General features: G+C 30.7%; 1 protein-coding gene across 4 annotated transcripts in view; it reads right to left on the bottom strand.

Moving 5' to 3' along the window:
* LOC122506950 (Krueppel-like factor 3) overlaps window positions 1–22895 on the bottom strand; it is a 461038-nt gene that overhangs the window by 311324 nt on the left and 126819 nt on the right. For all 4 annotated transcript variants that reach the window (XM_043619413.1, XM_043619406.1, XM_043619419.1 and 1 more), the window contains exon 3: window positions 14773–14862. In XM_043619413.1, the coding sequence (XP_043475348.1) occupies window positions 14773–14862 (90 nt within the window). The remainder of the gene's footprint in view (window positions 1–14772; window positions 14863–22895) is intronic.

Here is a 22895-nt window from a genome sequence, read left to right as displayed (position 1 = left end):
TTAAAAATTAACAAACAACTTAAATATCTATAATTATCAAAATTATCAATTCACTTTAAAAAAAATCACAAGTCTCTATTGAAAATTCTGATCAAAAATCAAGAACGTCTCTGCCAAACTGAATATCATCCAAGAAACTATTATTACCATTAAAAGTAATTGGATACTCAACACATCACTGCCAACTATTTTTTATGATTGGGAAATCGTGCTTCAGGCGTGTCTTTTGACACACCTTTCGTGAAGAGATGAATCCATCTCTTCTCTTATATTCCCCAAAAGAAAAAAAAAGTATAAAGAATTCAGAACAATACACATTTCGAAATACATAATGAGTATTGATTTTCATATTTAATAACACCTTCCGTAATGAATTACATAATTTTTTTTCCCTTCAGTGTTCAAACACGCCTAGAAGCGTAAATTATATACATGACAAATAATAAGCGATGATGCATGACATGCAGTTCTATTAATCAGATTCACTACACATGTATGATTGTTATGCCATTCTTAAACAACTATAGAGTATTTATGCCGCACATAAATAGCACTTTAACCTACTCGTTGATAGATACTCTATTATACAATAATAACTCAACGGAATAAAACGCGGAAGGGCGAATAAAATATTCATTGTCGTTAATTTTTACAGTCAAAAATATACAACTCCCTAATTGATAGAGAATTTTAATTTTCCAAATTTTCATTTTCGATAAAAAAAAATTTAATCATATAAACGTACTATTATCAAATATTTTTTTGTATCAAATAAATATTTATCTGCAAACAAATATTTATATGCATCAAACATATATTTATTTGCATCAAACATATATTTGTTTGTACCAAACATATATTTATTTGCATCAAACAAATATTTACCTGCAAAAAAAATTATTTATTTGCACCAAACAAATATTCATTTGCATCAAACAAATATTTACTTACAACAAATAAATATCTATTTGCATCAAATAATTTCTGCAAACATTAATTTTTTCTATTAAAATAATAAAGTCAACGATCTATTTATAAATGCAAAAGAAAAATCACAGACTATATATAAAGTTGAACAAATAAGAACACATGTAAAAGTATATAGATATGGAAAAAGAAATAAGTTTCAAGTTGCTGGTAACAAAATGAAACGAGATAATCTTTCGCTCTCTGAGGTGGTCGATCGTTACAGTCATTACGGTCAGCGGGTCATCGCGAACGATCACTTAGATCCCAATGATAGTGTGCGATCAAGGCTCAATTAAAACAGCACGGTAAACGAAAGGGAGTAGAAACGTAAAATTACACTTGGCATTGCACATTCTAGTTCGGGATAATAAACGAGAAAAATTTTTTCTTTTATAATCGTTTATTCCCGGAAATTTGTGCTTTCCTGATTCTTATCCGAGAAGAAGTAAAATTAATTTCGATTTTTCGAATTGAAGAGCTTTTAGTAAGTAATTTTCCTTTAATTTTTTTTTTAAATGGGATCATCAAGATTTACAAAAAAAAATATTATGTAGTCATCAAGCTTTTAGTACTATTATCATGCTTTTGACAAAATTATGAAGCTTTTAAAATAATTATCGAGCTTTTGGTACAACTATAAAACTATTAGTACTGTAATCAAACTTTTGGTACAAATATAAAGTTTTTAGTTGGATTTTTAAGCTTTTAGTATATTTCTTAAGCTTTTGGTACAATTCCAAAGCTTTTATTTGCATTATCAAGCTTTTGGTGGCGTTATAAAGCTTTTAGTATTATTATCAACTTTCTGGTACAGTCATGAAACTTTTAGTATAATTATCAAGCTTTTGGTACAATTATAAACTTTTTAGTATTATTATCAAACTGATGATACAATTATGAAACTTTTGGTATAATTATCAAGCTTTTGGTAAAACTATAAAGCTTTTAGTTGAATTATAAAGATTTTAGTACAATTATTAAGCTTTTGGTACAATTATAAACTTTTTAGTACTATTATCAAACTGATGGTACAATTATAAAGCTTTTAGTACTATTATAAAACTTTTGGCACAATTATGAAGCTTTTAATATAATTATCAAGCTTCTGGTTCAATTATGAAACTTTCAGTTTAATTATGAAGCTTTTGGTACAATTATAAAGCATTTAGTACAATTATAGAGCTTTTACTACAATTAACAATTTTTTTGTACAATTATCGAGCTTTTGGTACTATTATCAAACTTTAAGAACCTTATAAAGTTTTTATTTTAATTATCGAGCTTTCAGTAAAATCATTAAGCTATTATTAAATTTATTAGAACTACTACAAATTTCTTGTTAAATTTTATCAAACTGTAACTAAATTTATCAAATGTTTTGTTAAAATCATCAAGCTTTCAGCAAAAATCAAAAGATTGTTAAAAAAATTATCAGAAACTAATGCAAAATTAATTGAAAACCGCATAGAAACAAAACCAACTAATTTTCAATAAAATCTCCAAGCTTGTAATAAAATGATCAGATTTTTAATAAAATTGTCAGGCTTTTTGTAAACTTATCAGAAATACAATGAAACTAATAGTCTATCTTAAAATTTTAAGGAACTTTCACCTAAAAAAAACTTTTAATAAAAACCGTCAGGTTTTCAATAAAATCATCAAAACTACAAAGTAAAACTTCATCAAACTTTTTTATAAAATCATCAAACTTCTAGCAAAAACTTATAAGTTTCCAAGAAAATCATCAAACTTGTATCAAAAACTTATCGATTTCCAAGAAAATCATCAAATTTTTATCAAATTAAATTTTCTGCAAGTCTAGAGAAGAACTAATCAGATTTTCAAAAGACTATCGATTTTCTGATATCCCTACACATAAATTTCACTATTCAACTAATCATTCACGGTGGGTGTTTTCATTACAGCAAATTTATCATTATTTAATTTCAACGCTGAGTTTTTCTCATTTTTTTTTAATTTGTCTTTTTCTTTTTTGATCGATCAATCAATCTCCCCGGAAACGTGGTGCACTATCATTAAACACTATCGTCAGATTAAATGTACCCAACATCAACGGATGAGATTCTGTGTTTATCAATGCCAATTACCAACCTCATCGGCGTGGTGAGAGAGGGAATTAGAGATGGAGAGAGAGAGGAAAGCCAGCAATTACGATGCTCGTCACGGAAGGCTTGTAAATCTTAAATTAGGTGATTGACAGACACGCGTTCAGACACGTTTACCGAATCTCGCAAAACACGTCTCGAAATATTTTCTAATTCATGACCTTGAATGAGCTTTAAATTCTGGGTTCGAAACTCTTCGGATCGAAGTGCTTTCGATCGAAGCTGATTCGATTGAAACTCTTTTGATTCAAACTCTTTTGATCAAAACTCTTTCGATCGAAGACCTTTTGATTCAAACTCGATCGATTGAAACCCTTTCGATCGAAACTGTTTCGATCCAAATGCTTTCGATCGAAACTCTTTTGATTCAAACTCTTTTGATCAAAACTCTTTCGATCGAAGACCTTTCGATTAAAACTCGATCGAACAAAACTCTTTGAATTAAAACGCCATCGATCGAAACTCTTCTAAACTTTATCATTCATCATACAAAAAATCTATTACTTTGGAAGTTTTTGACATCGCAGTTTTTCTAAGTTTATCAAATTGAGACAAAAAACGGATTAAAATTGTTGCATCGCAACAATTTTGATCGGTTTTTTGTCTCAATTTGATAACCATAGAAAATTTGTGATTATATCTTTTATAGTTAATTTAATTAGTTTAATTTTGATGACATTAATGAAGAAAAATAAAGATTGGAGTAAATAAATCATCATTGAGAGAAAATGACTAAACAATTAGATAAATAAGACTCTTTGGAATAAAGAATTGCCATTTGGGAATGAACCGTGTTGGGATGAGGGATTTAGAGTGAAAGATCAGTCAATGGATCAACTACTAGTTTTACACGTGGGTAGTATAGAGCCATAAAGCTCGATCCATTAACAACGAGGTGAATGTTCACCTGCGACCGTGACAACGTCGCAAACCAAGTGTTTGTAAGTTGGTGTACACCAGTATTGAACCGAAGATCGCTACGCGTGTTTACGAGGCAGGGGGCACTACACTCAGCAGCCAATGCTAGGCGATGGATAATAAATCACGTCCTACCAGCGACTCAGCCAATGCTCTTCTCACTTCTCTTCAGCTAGAAGGCCCACTTTCCATCGACGAGAAAAAGATGCAGTTAGGCCTCATCTTCCCCTGCATAGCATCTGTTCTTTGGAATCTAAACTCTTCACACATCTTTTTTTCCCCCTCTGTCTTTATATTCTCTCTTTTTTTCTCCTTTTCTATTTATATTCTCTCTTTCTCTCTTTAAATTCTCGCTCTATTCTCTTCTCTCCAAGAGAAGGATAGCCAAAGCCGCCGCCGTCGTCGTCGTCGTCATCGTTGTTGGTAACAATCATCGCGTCATTTTCCGAAGTGATTGACTCGAAAATTACAGGCGACTTGTCTCGCGCGCCTATCATCCTGGAATTTACTCAACACATCAATGGGGCGAGTCGTGAATTCGCAATAAAACGCATGGGTCCTATTTACGGTATTTCAAACTAAACAGATGGTTACGCCACAATGTCTCCTCAACGAATACTTTTTTAAAAAGAAAAATCCATCCTTGAGAGAAATTTCTCTCACTTCACACGTACATATTATTTCTATTTATTATTTTTTTCACAACTTTTTTTTATCACTTCTTTATCACTATTAAACCAGAAAGTATCAAATTGCAACGATTTGTTACCAAGTTTCAATCAAATAATAACTTGATCCTACTTTTTGGTATCAACTCTCTAAATTTGGATTTGATATAATAATTTTTGGAATAATCCAAAGAATAATTTTCTCTGAATGATCGAATCATAGTTTGCAATTTACCGACCTTGTATTTTTGCAGATATCGAGTCATTAAGTGATGTAATTCATCAAACATATACCTAATAGAATGGAGCGATCGTGTGTAATTTAAGAAGAATTTTATGAGCTTTTGTCCATTCTATTGATGCGTACAACATCGTCAATTAGTCAATAACTGCGTTTTCTCGAGAGGAGGCATTAAATGAAAATTGGAAAAATTATAATAAACCATATGAGATAATGTGTAAAATTAAACAAAACAATGGAAGGTAAGGAAGATGATAATACAAAATTATAAAATAAAAATCATCAAACATTGAATAAAATCATCAAATAAAAAAAATGCATAGAATCATCAAACACTGAATCAGATCTTCTACAAAAATCATCAAACTTTCTATAAAATTATCGCAACTTCTATGAAAATCACCATACCATCCATAAAATTATCGGATCTTCTTCAAAAATCATCAAACATTCCTCATAAAATCATCAAATCTTCTACAAAAAACATCAAACCTTCCATAAAATTATCAGATTTTCTACAAAAATCATCAAAATTATCTGATTATGTTTGTGGATCATCAGATCTATAAATTCAGACTATTTTTGATAATCCTATCAGTATATCAATAAAATCGTTGAACTTCTTTTGAAACTACTGAAATTTTCCCCAAAAATCGTTAAACATAGTGAAATCATCAATCTTTCTCCAAAAATCATCAAACTTTGATATAAGTATCAAATCATCTATAAAAAAAATGGTAGATTTCATATATAAAAATAAAAATAGAATATGAAATCATACAGCAATAAGTAACACAAAAAATACAACAAAAAATAGTAAAGAAAGTTGCTCCTATGATTTCGAATAAAAAAGCACGCGTCAAAAAAGATGTTCCTATTATCCGCAATATTATGAAAGACTATACAAATATAAAGCGATAGCAATCAGATTGTAAATTTTTTCTCTCTCTGAAAGCAAGAATGAAACGATGAGAAGTCAAAGGGGCACGCCTTCGTCTATGAGTGCCAAATGGCGCGTCAATGGACCACAAAGGAAGTTGAAGAAGAAAGTGGGCTGATAAAGTAGAAGGAGAGAGAGAGAGAGAAAGAAAGAAAAATAGAAAGATAATGAAAAGAGTAAAAGAGAGAAAGATACAAACTCTACATGTATGCCAGGGGGAGATCCGTGGGCCGCGTGTGAATCGTCGAGTTATGCCTTCGACAATGCCCTCGACAAAGCAATTCCGTGGTACAATCGAAAGACGCACCTCAGTTTCAACTTATTTTGCATCGACCACCCCTTCTTCACTACATGGACATCATATATGATTCTATGGGAGAAAAGTTATACTATTCGCGTATCTATAAGGCCACACCTCGTATGTTATGCGATGCGTTCAACGCCTAACTTGTCGACTCGTAAATTAGCAGACTTCCAACAGCAACAGAAACACCAACCATCCAACGTCAAAGCCTACGGAATAATTACGGAACAAGGAAGTGAACTTTTCACGAACAATTGTTTCAAGGATACGGTTCATTCTTTCACTTATTGTTAGATGAATGGGATTTCTCCAGGTGTTTATATATCTATATTTATCGAAAAACTATCCACATTTATTTATTTTCTATTTTTAGAGTTTTATTTTTATACGTCACCTTCCATAAAAATATTATTTTATATACACAGTTTTTTTGAGGATATCAAATTGAGACAAAAAACGAATCTGTACAACTGACGGTAGTTTCGGCTGTCTAAGAGACAACTGACGGTAATTCCCCTAATCTTAAAGATAAATGATGATAGTTTTTGTAATTGTAGTCACAATTCACGATTATTAGTGTAATATTAGAGACAACTGACGATAATTTTAGTAAACTTAGAGATAATAGACTATAGTTGTCAGAAAATTAGAGAAAACTGACGGTTGTTTCGCGAATTTTACAGAAAAAGGACTGTAATTTTAAAGACAACTGATGGTAATTTCACAAATATTAAAGACAACTAACGGTAGTTTCTGCAATTCTAGAGACAACTGACGGTAGATCCTGTAATTTTAAAGACAACTGACGGTAGTTTCCGAAATCTAGAAACAATTAAAAGTAATATTGGTAATTTTAGAGACAACTGACGGTAGTTTCCGAAATCTTAAAGACAACTAACAGTTGTTCCTGCAGTTCCAGAGACAACTGACGGTAGTTCCTGCAATTCTAGAGACAACTGACGGTAGTTTCCGAACTCTTGGAGACAACTGAAGGTTATTTTTGTAACTGTAGAAACAACTGACGGTTATTTTCGTAACTGTTAAAGACAACTGACGGTAATTTCGACAGTCTTAGAGACAGCTGACGGTATTTTCCATAACTAAATATTCTAACTCCCTACAACTGCAAATAAAAACATTTTCTTGAATACAAACTCCAAGGAAAAAATTTTTGCAATATTAAATTGCAATTATCGAATTAAAAAACAATAGTTAGCGATAAAATAGAAAATGACGTTCTACGCTGCATAGAAGACACCCGCGGGAAATATTTTTTCTCAAAACGCTTCAAGTGCCGTTACAGAATCATCCTCGCAATGATCGTCCACTTCAGTGCAACATTGATAGTCCAGAACGCGATTACAACAATAGATTCACGCCGCCCACACGCAGCGATTCTGAATGGCAATGCAGAAATGTACCTCGCGCATCTTTATCTCTAAAGAGTCGCCGATTTCGAACGCAACACTTCCCATCGTCACGAAGGTGTGGCTATTGCCTATACACTTACACATTACACAATTCGTCAAGAATACCAGAAAATTAAAATTCTGAAAGCGTAAAATGGAAAAATAGAAAAGTACCAAAATAAAAAATACAGATATGGAAAAATGCAAAAGTAGGAACATACATAAATGTAAAACTACAAAAATGAAAAAATTCAAAAATACAAAAATGCGAACTACAAAGATAGAAAACTACACAAATACATAATTATTAATTACAATTCGCTACTAAACACTAATCGAAGAATAACACAAACAATAAAATGAAAATGTAAATAAGTGACAAAACATCCAAAAGAAAGGAGTACAAACAAACACCACACACACAGACACACTCACTGACACATGTGATGAGAAAACTTTGTTTGCTCGACTTTGATGAAGTTACGGTGGTCGTTGCTTGACCTGACCATCTTGGTCGTCATATAAAACCTACGCTCGCGACTCTCCCGGGAGACGAGAAAGTGCTTTATTGCATTGTCTAACCAAAGAGAGGATGAACTTGATGACGGCCTAGCCCAAGTTTTCTTCACGATCGTGGGTAAAACTTTTGCGCGCACACACAACCTGCGCCTATTTCTCTCTCGCCACACATTAATATTCCAGAGAAATCCACTATTCTCAAGATCCCGAGATGATTATCTTATGATAAAAAGATGCTGCGCTTTTGATGTCGTAATTATAATTTAATGCGAATTTCTAGTACCTCATCCTAATATGTATATTTTACATCCATATAATCTTTCTCCATTTAATATATATAATTCTTCCTTTTTTCTCTGTTTGCTAAAGTGGATTAAAATTAGAATAAAACACAAGATGGTGACAATTACGAACTGAAAATCATTCAACTAAATCACTAAAATTTGTACCAAAACTATTAGAATTTGAATAAAATTTTGAAGGCTAATAAAATCATCAAACTTAGAAGAAAATCATCAAACGTTGAAAAAAATCATCAAACGTTGCAGAAAACTATATCAAATTATTGATGCAACCAACAAGTCTTCGAAAAAATAATCATTAGACTTTTTGTAAAGCCATTAAAATATCTACAAACGTCCTAAAACTTTTAGTGAAATTCTCAGGCTTCCTAGTTAATAATACTTCCTTGGAATAAATTCATCAAAAATTGAATAGAATCATCAAACTTTTAGTAGAATTCTAAAAAAGTTCTGAGTACCTTCGTGTTTCGGAAAAAGATCTTCCTTAATAAAAAAAAAACCTCCAATTTGATTTAAAAAACCAAATTTGATATTCGACTCCAAAAATTGTTTAAAAAACAATTGTCGTGGGTTCCACAAAATCATCAGATCGTCTATACAAAAATCAAAAAACTTTTACTAAAAGCATCAGATCTTCTACAAAAATCATCAAATCTTGCATGAAATTGTCAGATCTTCTACAAAAATCATTAAACCTTCTATAAAATTATAGCAACTTCTACAAAAATCATTAAACGTTCCATAAAATTATTGGACCTTCTACAAAGATCATCAAACTTTTCATAAAATTATGAAATCTTCTACAAACATCATTAAACCTTCCATATAAAATCATTATTTTTTTATGGAAGTTATCAAACCTACCATATTATCATCAAATCTTCTACAAAAATCATCAAACCTTTCATAAAATTATAAATTCTTCTATAGAAATTATCAAACCTTAACCCAAAAAGTAGTTACTAGAAATTATCGAAGTTTCTATTAAAATCATAACACATTCCTACAAAAATCATCAAATTGTCCATATATTCATCAGATATCCTCAGAAAACATTAGCAGAAATTCTAAAAAAACATCAGGATCATAATAATAATTTTTTATTTATACAGTAACAAACCATATTTTTAAAGAAACTCGATCAAATTTTTACTTTCAAAAATTACTTATTTTAGAATTCAAAAAAGTAACAAAAAAAAAAACAGAATGTGGAATTAGATAAACGCTTGAGAGGGGTTAAATTATCGCCAACTTCCCGAGAAAGCAACATTTCCAGAGAGTCAGTTCGTCCTGCTCCCACAGTCTGTCTAAATGCCTATATGTACCTTCAGCGGACACCTTGCGTTCGTTTGTCGCGATCGCGAAACAAGCTGTCCACAGCAAGACATTCCAAGTTACACAGATATTATCAAATCACAATAAACTATTTACACATGCAAGGTGAGAATTTTTTCTCTCCTCCAAAACTACATAATTTTTAATCCCGTTAGTTAAAAGCGATTGACACACTACACGCGGGGATGTTTTCTCTCTCTCTCATTCTCTCATTTCTCTCTTCCTATAAAAAGCAGATCTCACCTATAGCCATAACCAAGGGACCAAATGCTGTTCACGTTCACCCAGCCACAACCCTTTTATTACCAATAGAAACCAGGTGTGTGACCAATTATGGCATGAGAACGACTTGGCTATTTATCTATTTGGTCAGAAGGATAAGAGAGGAGAAAGAATAGATCTTCGATTGTAGTTGCGATCATCACAGCACAAAACTGATATATACTATAATTCATTTTTTTCTATTATAATTTTTTTACAAACACATTACTCTAGCTTGTTTTTATTTAGTCGTCGAGGTGGTACGCTCCATAGTAATAGACCAATTAAACTTACGAATCGTATAAATAAGCTATCTCGACAAACTGCTCAGGCTAAGAATGAAAAGATGATGAGAAAAAAACCATTTCAGTTGATAAAGATCTTTAGAAGCAAAAAGAAAAAAAATATATAACAAATGTTTATTGCCATTCGACATCTTTTTACATTAGTTGGAATAAAAATCTCAAACTTGTTCAATTTGATAACGAACAGTGTTATGGATAACGAACATCACAGTTTTTCTAACGATATCAAATTGAGATAAACAAAGTAAATTAATTGGAAATTCCATAAATTTCAATTCTGATAAATGAAAATTAAGCTAATTCTACTGCCAGTGGAAATTTAAAACCTAATGAATTCTCTTTGGAGCAAAAAATTATTCAGACATTTTAACGCAAGTTCAAGTTTTCCTGAAGGTATCAAGTTGATACCAAACTGAATCAAATTGATACCAAAAATTTGATTAAAATTATGCTTTGATCCACAGTTTTAGTCTTAGCTATTTGAAACTTTCAAAGTGAACAGAGAAATCCGCAATTCAACCAGGAAAATTCTAGGGTTTGTAAAATATGAGCTGCTCTATTTAATTTGAATCGAGAGGAGAGTGGAACTCCAAGATACGGAGGAGAAAAGTAAGTTCGTGCCTCATAGAAACGACGATCGTGTTCTGAGAAGATGTTTTCTTTCCATGGACATCATCCGTATCAACCCCACGCGTTATACATAGACTTTGAAGAACATGGCGTAACCGATGCAGCATCAGGTCCACTCTGCCTGTAATATTGCAATGCGAACAGTCAGCGAGGATGGTCAAGATTAGTTCCGATTGCTCCTGCACACGGAGAGTTGTATCACGAGAGAGAAAGAGAGAAGGGTTGCTTATAGTCCAAGGCATCGATCCTAACTACCGCTTCTGCCCGTTAATGAGTCATGTTTAATTGGCGTGGGAAGCTCGCGGATACATCCACCTAACGGAATCGTATCGTACCTAATGCTCGGAATTAAAGTCCTATGTTCCACTAGTTCGCATAAAGAGGATCGCGGGCGTCCGTGTGAAAGGACCAATACTCATCACAAGGAATAAAAGAATTTCTCTCTCTCTCTCACTATTTTTCTCCCTCTACGTCTTCTTTTCTCTCTGTCTTGTACTATTTTTCTCTTTCTTGCTCATTTTCTCTCCTTTACTCTTTACATCCCTCCCTCTCCCTCTCTCTCTCTCTCTCTCTCTCTCTCTCTCTCTCTCTCTCTCTCTCTTAATTTTTCTCTTATTTTCTCTCTCTCTCTATCTTTCTCTGTCAGCCTCTTTTTCTCTCTCTTTAAACCAGAGAGAGAAAAAAAGAAAGAGAGAGAGAGAGAAAAGGAGTAAGAGAAAGAGAGAGAGACATAGGGAGAAAAAAAGAAAGAGACACAGAAAGAGGAAGAGATAGAAAAAGAGAAAGAGACATAGAGAGGAAGTGAGAGGAAAATAGTAAGAAAAACAGAGAGAGAGAGAAATGCCACTTGACAATAAAAACATTCCCCCACCAGATATGTAAATAAACTCACACGCTTATTATCCAAGAAACAAGTCCTCTTTTTACGACTATTACAATTTTATTTCCTTATTTTGATTGTGAAATGGCCAAGAGAGTAATTTACAAGCAATGATTATGAACTTGATAATTCTGTCGTCGCACACCAGATGCTAAACACGGAAGCTTGCGGACTAATGTGAGCTCCTTTCTTTTAGCTGCAAAACAAATTATAATATATACATGTTCAAAAAAAAGTTCACTGTGACTGGAAATTAAGATGCGCTCGTCATAATTTTCCGCCAAAAAATCAAGTTTCTAAAAATTGTGTCCTATAATTAAATCCTCAAAGTATAAACTCAATTCTTTTCTTACCCCTCCAACGTCCGAGATTTTTAAAAAAATAATTTAATTTTCGTCGTCGTTTTGCAATTAAAATGTTCCTCAGTTCGACGATTACGAAGTCGATCTCGACATTCAAAATGGCGGATTCAATATGGCGGACAAAAATCAAAAAAGTTGAGCTTAATTAATGAAAATTACTTCTAGAGGGTTTTTGGAGTCACTGATTAAATATTCGACGTTCGCTTGTCGAAATTCAAAATGAAGGATCCATTATGGAAGACGAATATTAAAAAAATATTGAGTTTACTTGACGAAAATTACTTTTAGAGGATTTTTGAATCGGTGATATCGAATTTGACTCCGTTTTTTTAAAATTAAAAATGGCGTATCCAATATGGACGACGAAAATTAAAAATATTGAGTTTCCCTGACGAAAATTACTACTAGGGGGTTTTTTGAATCGCTAATTAAAAATCCTTCGTCGGTTTTTGAAAATTCAAAATGGTTGATCATTTCATCTTCTTTCCGTACTTGGTGCACAAAATACTATTATTGTCTTTTTGGAGTCGTTGATAATAAATTTGACTTCGGTTACTGAAAATTCAAAATGGTGGATCCAATATGGAGGCTCTCTTACGTTTTACAGTAAAAAATAGTCAGAATTTAGGTAAATTAGAAATTAGAAGCAGATGGAAAAGAAAAAGGATAAAAAAACAAAAAGAGGAGAGGAAAAATAAGAAGAAGAAAAAGGAGGAGAAGAAGAAGAAACAAAATTAGTCAGAATTTAGGTGAATGAAAAATTAAAAACATATGAAAAAGAAAAATACAAAAAACAAAAAGAGAAAAAGAAAAATAAGAAGGAAAAGGAGAAGAGAAAAAGGAGGAGAACAAAAAGAAGAAAATAGAGAAAAAGAAGAAATTTCAATAAGAGAATACAGTGCAACGGTGAATTCTTTGCGATGACAAAGTGTTTCATCCTCAGTCATGCACATGTGCTCGGGGGCATATAATATGTGAAGAGAAATTTCGCCCACGCTGTGAGAAGTACATTTTCAAGCCACTGGTTTAACAGAATCCAAAAGAGAATGAGAGAGAGAGAGAGAGAGAGGGAAGGAGAGTACAGTTTTTCAAGCAACGAGATGGAAGACTACCTTTAGCGAGTCGCGATTCTCGTGTATTCTTTACGTTACTTGCACGACTTAATATGCATACAGCGAATGCCAACTTGGAGTCACACCCATCATAGATGGCCTACCCTGTGGGTGGCGCTTTACGATATCGCGAATAAATCGTCAACAGTTCAAAGCGGCTTCTTCTCCATTCCTCACTGACCGACGCAAAAGAAATTACAATTATTCTATAAAACGCATTTTTTCTCCTCTCTATTTTTTTCACTGCCAACAATTTACTCTTTTAGAAAAAACCAACTGTTTATACTTTTAGAAAAAAGAACTAAACAAAATTAACTAACAATAATATTATAATAATATTTTTTAAATTATAAAAAATAAAAAATATTCACTAAAAATATTTCTTTAAAAATATGTGTATCTTAATATTTATTATTATGATCATTGCAAACAAGTAGTCAGCAAACTATTCGAATAATTCACCCAAAGCGAGGGGGGGAGAGAGATTGTGGCGGCAAAAAGAGACCAGAAAGTCTAAAGACAAATGAGAATATAATTGCGCTATTATGCGTTAGCCTTCATAGAAACCGCAGCCGAGAGAAGAATAGGAGACGATAAAAACGAATGTATCCAATGCCTTACCCTTCAGATCATACCTAACTGTTGTTTTCGCATTTCTCTCTATCATTAACACCGACGTAATTGCAATCCTAATCGTTTCAACCTTCATGTTTTTGATATTGTAGCAAATTTCACGTCACATTAGAAAGTCAACGCAAAACAACTGTAACTATAAATTTACACTTTATAAATCAAAAGAAATTATTGCTTTATATAGATTTTTTTCTACCTTCTAAACTATCCCAAACCCTTTTGTTTTTTAAAAAAAGAAACGAATGGAGACTACCGTTTTTCTAAACTTAACAACAAAAATTGTTTACGAAATTCTTTTCCTAACTAAAACGGAACTAACTATTTTGTAATTAATTGCAACTAATTGTTTATAATTCTTATAATGGACTATAATTGACTATAATTGTTTATAATTTAACTAATTGTTTGGTTTACTGCACCAAGAGAAAAATTTTTATTTGAACCAAATATAATTTATTTGAGTTAAATAAAATCATATTTGTCTCAGAGCCAACTAGGTTATTTATTTATTTTAAATAAAAGTTTCGTTCGACATAAATAAAATTTTTATTTTAACCAAATAAAATTTATTTGAAAGAAATAAAAAGTCTATAGTTGGCCCTGAGTCAAATACATATTTTTTGAGTGTCAATTGAATGTATTTCTTTATTCTATTTATTTACTTTGTAAATTACGTAGACAAAACAAAGTAAATAAATAGAAGAAATGAAATAAATACTTTATTTGCTTAATTTTTTGTTTCTGTTATAATTGCTTTTAAATTTTTATAACTGAGGTTAAAACAATACGTTAATCAAGTATGCGTGCCACAAAATGTAAAAAATATAAATAAATATTAAAATTTTTGAAAGTACTCACCTCCCTTGACGTTGGAGCCCCCAGGATGCAGGGGCTGTCCGAGCGGCGGGGCGCACTGGCCCACCGCTTGCTCGAGAGCTCGCTCTCCTCCTGAAACAAAAGCAAACAAAAATTTAAATACAAAAAGAAGTTTCAAATTTAATTTAAAAAAAATATTTAATACTCTCAAAATTTTCAGACACTCAAAAAAATGTTCTATTACATTTATTTACGAATTTCTTTAATTCTACAATCATTCGAAAATATAGAGTAAAAATTCCTGAAGTGGCCCCCCTATTTTCGCAAAGTTGCAAAATTTGAAATAAGTATTTGTATTTGAAAGTACTAGTATCTGGTAATATTTTTACCAAGTATTTTAAAAATATTTAAATTATTTATATTTTTTATTGTTAATTAAAGATTTTTGAACCCTTTTAATAAAATAATTTTAACTATTTGAGTTTTTGCACAAATTGAACAAAAATTTATGGTCATATCAGTGAGTAAATGTACTTTCGAGTTACAAAATAAAAATTTTAAAAAATTAATTTTTTTTTATTTTTCAATAATTTTTTTATAAACAAATGCAATTTTAAGTGCTTTCTACACGCGATTTAAAAAAATTTTTTTTTGCTAAATGTTCTTTAAAATGTAGGTAAACAAGAACTGAAAAGAAATCTTAGTGCAAATGAAAAGCTTTTTTATAATTTGACTTTTTGTCGAGCGCTGCATACTGCGCGCAAGCAACGCCGCGCGAGAGCCAAGCACGTTCAACGGCGCCAGCCTGCATATTAGTACTTTGGAGAAAAAAATTTTACACACTTCTATGTATGGTAATAACATGTATCAATTGATTTATTTATTCACTTTTTTCGCTTACAGTTTACAATGGATTCTTAATTTTTTTTTGCTTTGAACAAACTATTAATTACCGATTTGTTATCTCCTGAAAATTGTTTGCATTCGATGGTTGTTGCATTTATAGGTTTAAAGTGATGGAACTGGCGTGTATTTTTAATCGTCAAAACGTTTTGGAATCGATTTTGGAGATTTTCTTCGTGGATTTTGTGCTCCTCGACAGAGCAAAAATCGAAATGAATATTTTTAAAGAAATTTCGCGCCCATAGGAAAAGGTCTTTGGCAGTTGTGATTCTACTCCCATTAATTCGCTGCAAACTGGTTTGATACGCGTGTCTTTTTACAGTCCCTCCTATTCCGTCGCAAGCTCCTTTTCCATGGGAGGTTGCGAAGAATACCCATTCCGCTCTTATCCCAAAATCTTCCTGATGGAGTGCTAAATTAACGAAGTTATATTTATTCTTATACTGTGAAGCAGCTCCATCAGAAAAGTAATAAATTTTTTGGATATTTTTATGCGCAAATTTTTCTTTTAAATAAGCCATCAATTTGGAGTTGAATAGGTGTACTGATTTTGTATCATGAGTTGTTTTTTCAGAAATCAAAACAAAATTGAGATTTTTAATACTGCCGTTTTCGCGATAATAAATTACATAGGGGTGCAACGTAGCTTGACTATTGGACCAGTGATGTGATTGAATCGCGTCTTGTACAAAAAAAGAATAATTTTCTGCAAAATCTAAACAGACCACCATTTCTAAATCTTCTAAATCCTTTTTTAGATTTTTAAAAAAAAACGCTTGTGATTTTGCTAAAAAATCGTGTTTCACTAAATCCGGAAATTCAAATCGAAGCTCAGTTAAGAAATCGTCCACTGATTTAATAGCTTCGTTTATTTCACATCTGTAAAACCAGATGAAATAAATTAATAAATAAAAAATATTAAAAATAAACATATAAAAAAATACAAAGAATATAAATACATGCAAAATTCCACATTCATTGTTTTCTAAAATTATATTTTTAACTATACTTAATTTGTAAAAAGTATCAATGATTTTCGATATTTAAATTGATGTATATAAATACTCTTGAAATAATCATTATATGATTTTTATATACAATAGTAAATTTTAGAAATTTATCTTTTATAATTACTTATTGACAAAAATAATTTTGTTTTTACTTTACACATTGTAAAAAAATTATATTTAATTAAAATTAATTAATTAATATCTCAAATACTTACCTATCTGTGGTTTTCCATTGGCTGTATTTAATTTCCGAAATAAGGTTTTTTTGAAATATTTCTTTCAATTCGTTAATGCAAGCTTCAATTCCAGGACATTCTTTGCATTGTAGAAAACAGCAATTCGATGTCGAGATGTTGCAAAGAGACTGTTGAATAAAATGATTGTACGTTTTATCAAAATGAACTCCTTTTCTTTGTAACTCATGTTTAATTCCTGCAATTTTCAATTTGAAGTTTTCGTGAGTTTTGCAGACACATACATTATGTGTTCCACTCTGGCCTGCTGAGATGTACTCTCGTGGACGTAGTTGTCGAAATTTCGAAAGAGATATTTTTACTTCAGGAAACTCTTTCTTAAACATCTCGTATAAATCGTTCACATTAAATAATAATAGTTTTTTCTGAATGTGAATTCGTTTGCCATCTTTTTGAAGAGAAACGTAATCTTTAATCCCTGGCATGATACGACAATTCTCATCAGACGAATAAAACGCATGAACTTTTTCAACAGTTGAATATGGAATTATTTTACCACGTTTTTTTTCGGGTTTAGCACCATATCCAATATTGTTCCTTAACTTCTTAGCCTGACGTGCCATTCGACGAGAAACTTGCAGCTCTTTACACATTTTACTAATGGTCCAATGAGGCGGAATTGTGGTTAAAATTTGTATTTTTCCCAGTCGAGTAACATCATTCAATAACGCAGTTTTAATTCCATTAATATACTCATCCTCTTGATTCAATGTCTTTTTGGTATCATTAAGGTTTTCTATAATATTAGAAATATTTACCTGATCATCTGACAAAAAATTCGATATACGAGATTTTTTAATCTCTGGTTCGCCCAATTCTCGCAAAAGAGAATTGATTTTTGTAACTTTTATTTCATTATCCACTTCCTTACACTTAAAAGTAGGATCAGATTCGTCCTCTTTTTCATCATTTTCACTCAACTCTTCATCATTCACTTTGTCTTTTCGATTTTCATTTTCAGCTGCAACGGGGAAAATTTTTACGTTTTGGCTTCTATAAAGATCTCGTTTACAAGCATTACACACGTAAAATCCTATTAAATCCTTGAATTTGGTGTTCCACTTGTCCGTCACTAGATTAACATTTTTTCGAACACATTTATGACGTAATTTTTGTAAGGGATTGCAACATGAATTGGCCCGACACATTTTAACATTTATGAAAAAGTTAAATTTTAAAAAATATAATAACTTTTGATCTATTCGTCACACAAAATTTATCACTTGTATTGCAACTATAACTGATGGACGACTGTAAACATCTCTAGGTTTCCTCAGATATGCTTGTTTTGAATTTTGCATACAGTTCTGAGAAAACTCAAACACATATACTTTTGTGTATCAATTACAGTTACAATACAAAACATATATTTTGAGTGTCAAATAATATAATATAATATAATATAATATAATATAATATAATTATATTATATTATATTATATTATATTATATTATATTATATTATATTATATTATATTATATTATATTATATTATATTATATAATATTATATTATATTATATTATATTATATTATATTATATTATATTATATTATATTATATTATATTATATTATATTATATTATATTATATTATATTATATAAGAAATCTTAATAGTAACAGAGAAAAATAGAATAGTGCAGGCTGGCGCCGTTAAACGTGCTTGGCTCTCGCGCGGCGTTGCTTGCGCGCAGTATGCAGCGCTCGACAAAAAGTCAAATTATAAAAAAGCTTTTCATTTGCACTAAGATTTCTTTTCAGTTCTTGTTTACCTACATTCTAAAGAACATTTAGCAAAAAAAAATTTTTTTAAATCGCGTGTAGAAAGCACTTAAAATTGCATTTGTTTATAAAAAAATTATTGAAAAATAAAAAAAAATTAATTTTTTAAAATTTTTATTTTGTAACTCGAAAGTACATTTACTCACTGATATGACCATAAATTTTTGTTCAATTTGTGCAAAAACTCAAATAGTTAAAATTATTTTATTAAAAGGGTTCAAAAATCTTTAATTAACAATAAAAAATATAAATAATTTAAATATTTTTAAAATACTTGGTAAAAATATTACCAGATACTAGTACTTTCAAATACAAATACTTATTTCAAATTTTGCAACTTTGCGAAAATAGGGGGGCCACTTCAGGAATTTTTACTCATAATAAAAAAAGTAAGTTAGTAGAAAAGTAGAATATAAAAAAAAATATAAAGATACCAAATTTAAGAAAATTTAATTTTTTCTAATTCAAATTTTCACACGTAAAGCAACCGTCAATAAATTCTGTTTCCACATTTCGCTAGTACGCGCTCACGAGGGTCGAGACAGTAATTATAAATCATCAATGTCGTCATTATCAGTGTAATAAACGTGTTTAAAGAGTAGATCATGAATTCTCCCATACAGCACAGGAAGAAAAAGTTAGAAACAGTGAGGAGTGTAGAGGAGGAGGGGGGAAAAGCGGTCGGTATATAATGATAATGACGCAGATGCGTTTGATTTTACTCAAATGGTGCATAAATGCAAAAGGCCTTAAACGTGAGATGATCAGAGGTCATCGCTACAGTGGTCTTCCATTAAAACAGGCCAGTATCCTCCGCATCTAGCAACAGCATGTTGCTTTTTCGCTACATGCGATTCGCACGTATTGCTGAACATTGCCAAGAAATCACGCATGAATGGTACAACTCGTCTTTGATTATTAACGAGATTCAATAAAAAACGTTCTCGCGCAGGAAACTTTACTGCGTGCGAATCTACAGTTGAAAAAAAAAATTCCTCTCCCATATAAACATTCTCAAAAAAAATAATTTTTCCCCCAGACTTTTTTCTTCCTAACGGAACCTTTTTCTCCAAAAGGGCAAAAATTTCTTTCTCGAACAAAAATGATAGAGCACAACTTTTATTTCATTTTTTTTTTTTTTTTTGTAAGATTTTTCTCGCCTTTTTCTCAGAAGATGAGATGCTAAAAAAGCGTTACTTCTATTTAAGGAAAGTCGCTGATGATGATGATGATGATGAGAGGGAAGTTCACACAAAATTATAATTGCGCAACAAACACAATTTATAGTCGTATCGTAAAATTTTTGAAAATTTCTATTTTAAAATGCGACATTTCTCGCGCAGCATCAAAGTTTAGTCAACGACCGCTAGTGAACGTTAATGGATCAATTATCCCAGGTGTAATTTAAAATAAAGCGCTCTAACTTTATCGTTTTAGCTTGAAAATCATGGCATGCAGTGTTGGTGTCATGGAAAAGGTAATTAAGACTCAACTTCTTGAGTGTCAACGTCGTAAAAAAACTATACGAATTGACCATAATAGAAGGTTCACCATTTCAGGTGCGGAAGAAATTTTTCTCACGATGCATTGGAAAAAAAATTATCTCTTTACTATCGAAATATTTTTTAAGCGTCCAGACATTTTTTTAACCGTCGAAATATTTTTTGCCCATCAAAATATATTTTAACTATCAAAATATTTTTAACTATCAAAATATTTTTTGCCTATCAAAATATATTTTAACTATAAAAATATTTGTAACTATTAAAATATTTTATAACCATCAAGACATTTTTTAACCATCGAACTATTTTTTAACTATAAAAACATTTTTTTGTCATCACAATACTTTTTAACTATCAAAATATTTTTTGACTATCTAAATACTTTCTAACTATCAAAATTCTTTACTGTTCAAACTTTTTTACTGTGAACATTTGTAACTACCAAAATGTATTCTCACTTATTAAACTTTAGAAAGAACATTTTTTTTAAAAACCAAAGTTTTTTAAACATCCAATTAGCATCAAACGGAAAATATTTATATAAAAAAATTGTAGCAAAAGCAAACTAATAATATAGATAGAAAAATAGTGGTATAAAAAAATTGCAGCAAAAGAAAAGTAATGCTATCGATAGAAAAAATAATTGTATCAAAAGTAAAAATTGCTTCCCAACTGTTTAAAAAATGAGACATCAAGAATTTTTTGCCCAGTTTTGAAAACTATTAAAAGTAAATTTGTACTTGATTGTCTTTATACTATACTCCCCCTCAAGACATTTTACGTGAAAGTTTCCCGATTGTCAGTGTTATTTGTACTGCACAACACGCGAGGCAAGTTATTATAATTATATGTCTATGACACAAGAGCCAGAGAGTTTGAAACGAACATGTTATAATTACTCTTTCCTTTCAGCTTTTATACAACGCGACCACCCGCATATTAAAGTAATATACGAATTAAATATTCATTGTCTGCCGTCGAAAATTTCTTCAATGTTAAAAATACACTCTTTATATTTATCTTTCTCTCTCTCAAGTTTGTTTTTTATTCCCTAGACAATAAAAACGAAAATTAACTCAATATTCGCGAGATTCTATTTTTCTTTACCCCCCATTCTTTTCTACTCTTCCATCTAATATGTACAATTAATAATTAAAATTAGCATTAAAAGCAAACAAAACTCTTTTTTTGAATAAATTCATTAATAATTTAATTGGTTTCTTGCTGTGAAAGTTCGAAAAAGGAAAGAGCAATTTTAAATAATTGACGAACGGTGGAATTAATTATCATCAATTATTCATACGTTAATATCCGGAGCTGTTACAATTTATAGAGAGTTTTCAATAATATATCAGAATTGTGCACTCTATCTCTCTTTTGGATTATTAAAAAATCATGAATCCATTAAAGTCATAACCTTCCAATGGTTTTTTAATTATCAAGAGCAGGTGTGCTTCAGAGAGAGAAAGAGAGAAGGAAATGAGTAGTGCAGCCTTCGTTTGTTACCTATTTGATTCTATGACCATATATATTCTGGTAACATGATGTACTATAATCGTTGTATTATTATTACACATAACACTCTTGCATAATAACACTGTTACACTTTTATACTTTCTCTCATTTTCCATAATACGTTATTAAATTACACTCAAAATTGAAATATGTATCTGCGCACTTTTATTCAATCGAAAAATAATAGCAAAACCTATTATAAGATCGCAGAAAAGTTAAACGAAATTCTTTCCATTATATACTATTGCTACTTTTTACTTTTTTTACTACTTTTCTGGATAGATTTTTTGGATAGTTTCTTTGACATTTTTAGACTTAATAGATAGTGACAACAACTGACGGTAGTTTTAGAATAAGATTATGAACGATACTATCCGAAATTTCTAAACTTAACAGTAATTTTTACTAATTTTTAGTCACACCTCACTAAAAACTTTAGAAAAAAAAATTAGACACACTAAATTGAAATTTTTTTTCTAAAAATTAATAAATATTTTCAGACACTTTTATGATTAAAAAAAATTTACCAATTGGCAATTAATACTTATAACGAGACAGTAAAATTCGGCGATTACGAATAAAGAGTGTCGAATATCGGTAAAATTTTTGAACAACTCTATTTAGCAGTAATTTATGAATGAAAGTTTGTGTTTTAATTGTAAGATTCTCATTAAAGGAAGCAAACGAGAATTGCACTCTTTTATTGCGATTTAAAGTTTTGTGTTGAGAAAGAAGTTGGTTAAACATTAATTGTTGCGAAGATATATATAAAAATGAAAAGAGAGCGGGTAGAATGATCTCGAGTTATTTTAACGAATGTAATTTTATATATATTTATACACAGACTCGTGTGCGTCCAACTGTGAATCCGACAAAACGGTCGATCGTCTCTTGTTGCTCATTTGCGATTGTTCATTTCACGGAAGCACAAAGTTTCAAAACACACACAATTTTGTCTAATTAATAAACAAAAAAAGAAAAAAAAACCGCAAGACAGTTGCGACAGATTCACGAAATTAAATAAAAAATTTAAATATTGTGCTTGAAATACAAGTCCAAAATTTTTATTATTATTATTTTTGCTAGATTCGATTCATGCAACTAATCACAAATTACCAAAAAAATATTTACTTGAATCAAATAATTTTTATTCAAGTCAAATAAATTATTTGATTCAAGTAAATACTATGTAGTTG

The sequence above is a fragment of the Leptopilina heterotoma genome, unplaced genomic scaffold, assembly GCF_015476425.1.
Source record: "Leptopilina heterotoma isolate Lh14 unplaced genomic scaffold, ASM1547642v1 Lhet_114, whole genome shotgun sequence".
Lineage (NCBI taxonomy): Eukaryota > Metazoa > Arthropoda > Insecta > Hymenoptera > Figitidae > Leptopilina > Leptopilina heterotoma.
This window is presented reverse-complemented; position numbering and strand designations above follow the sequence as displayed.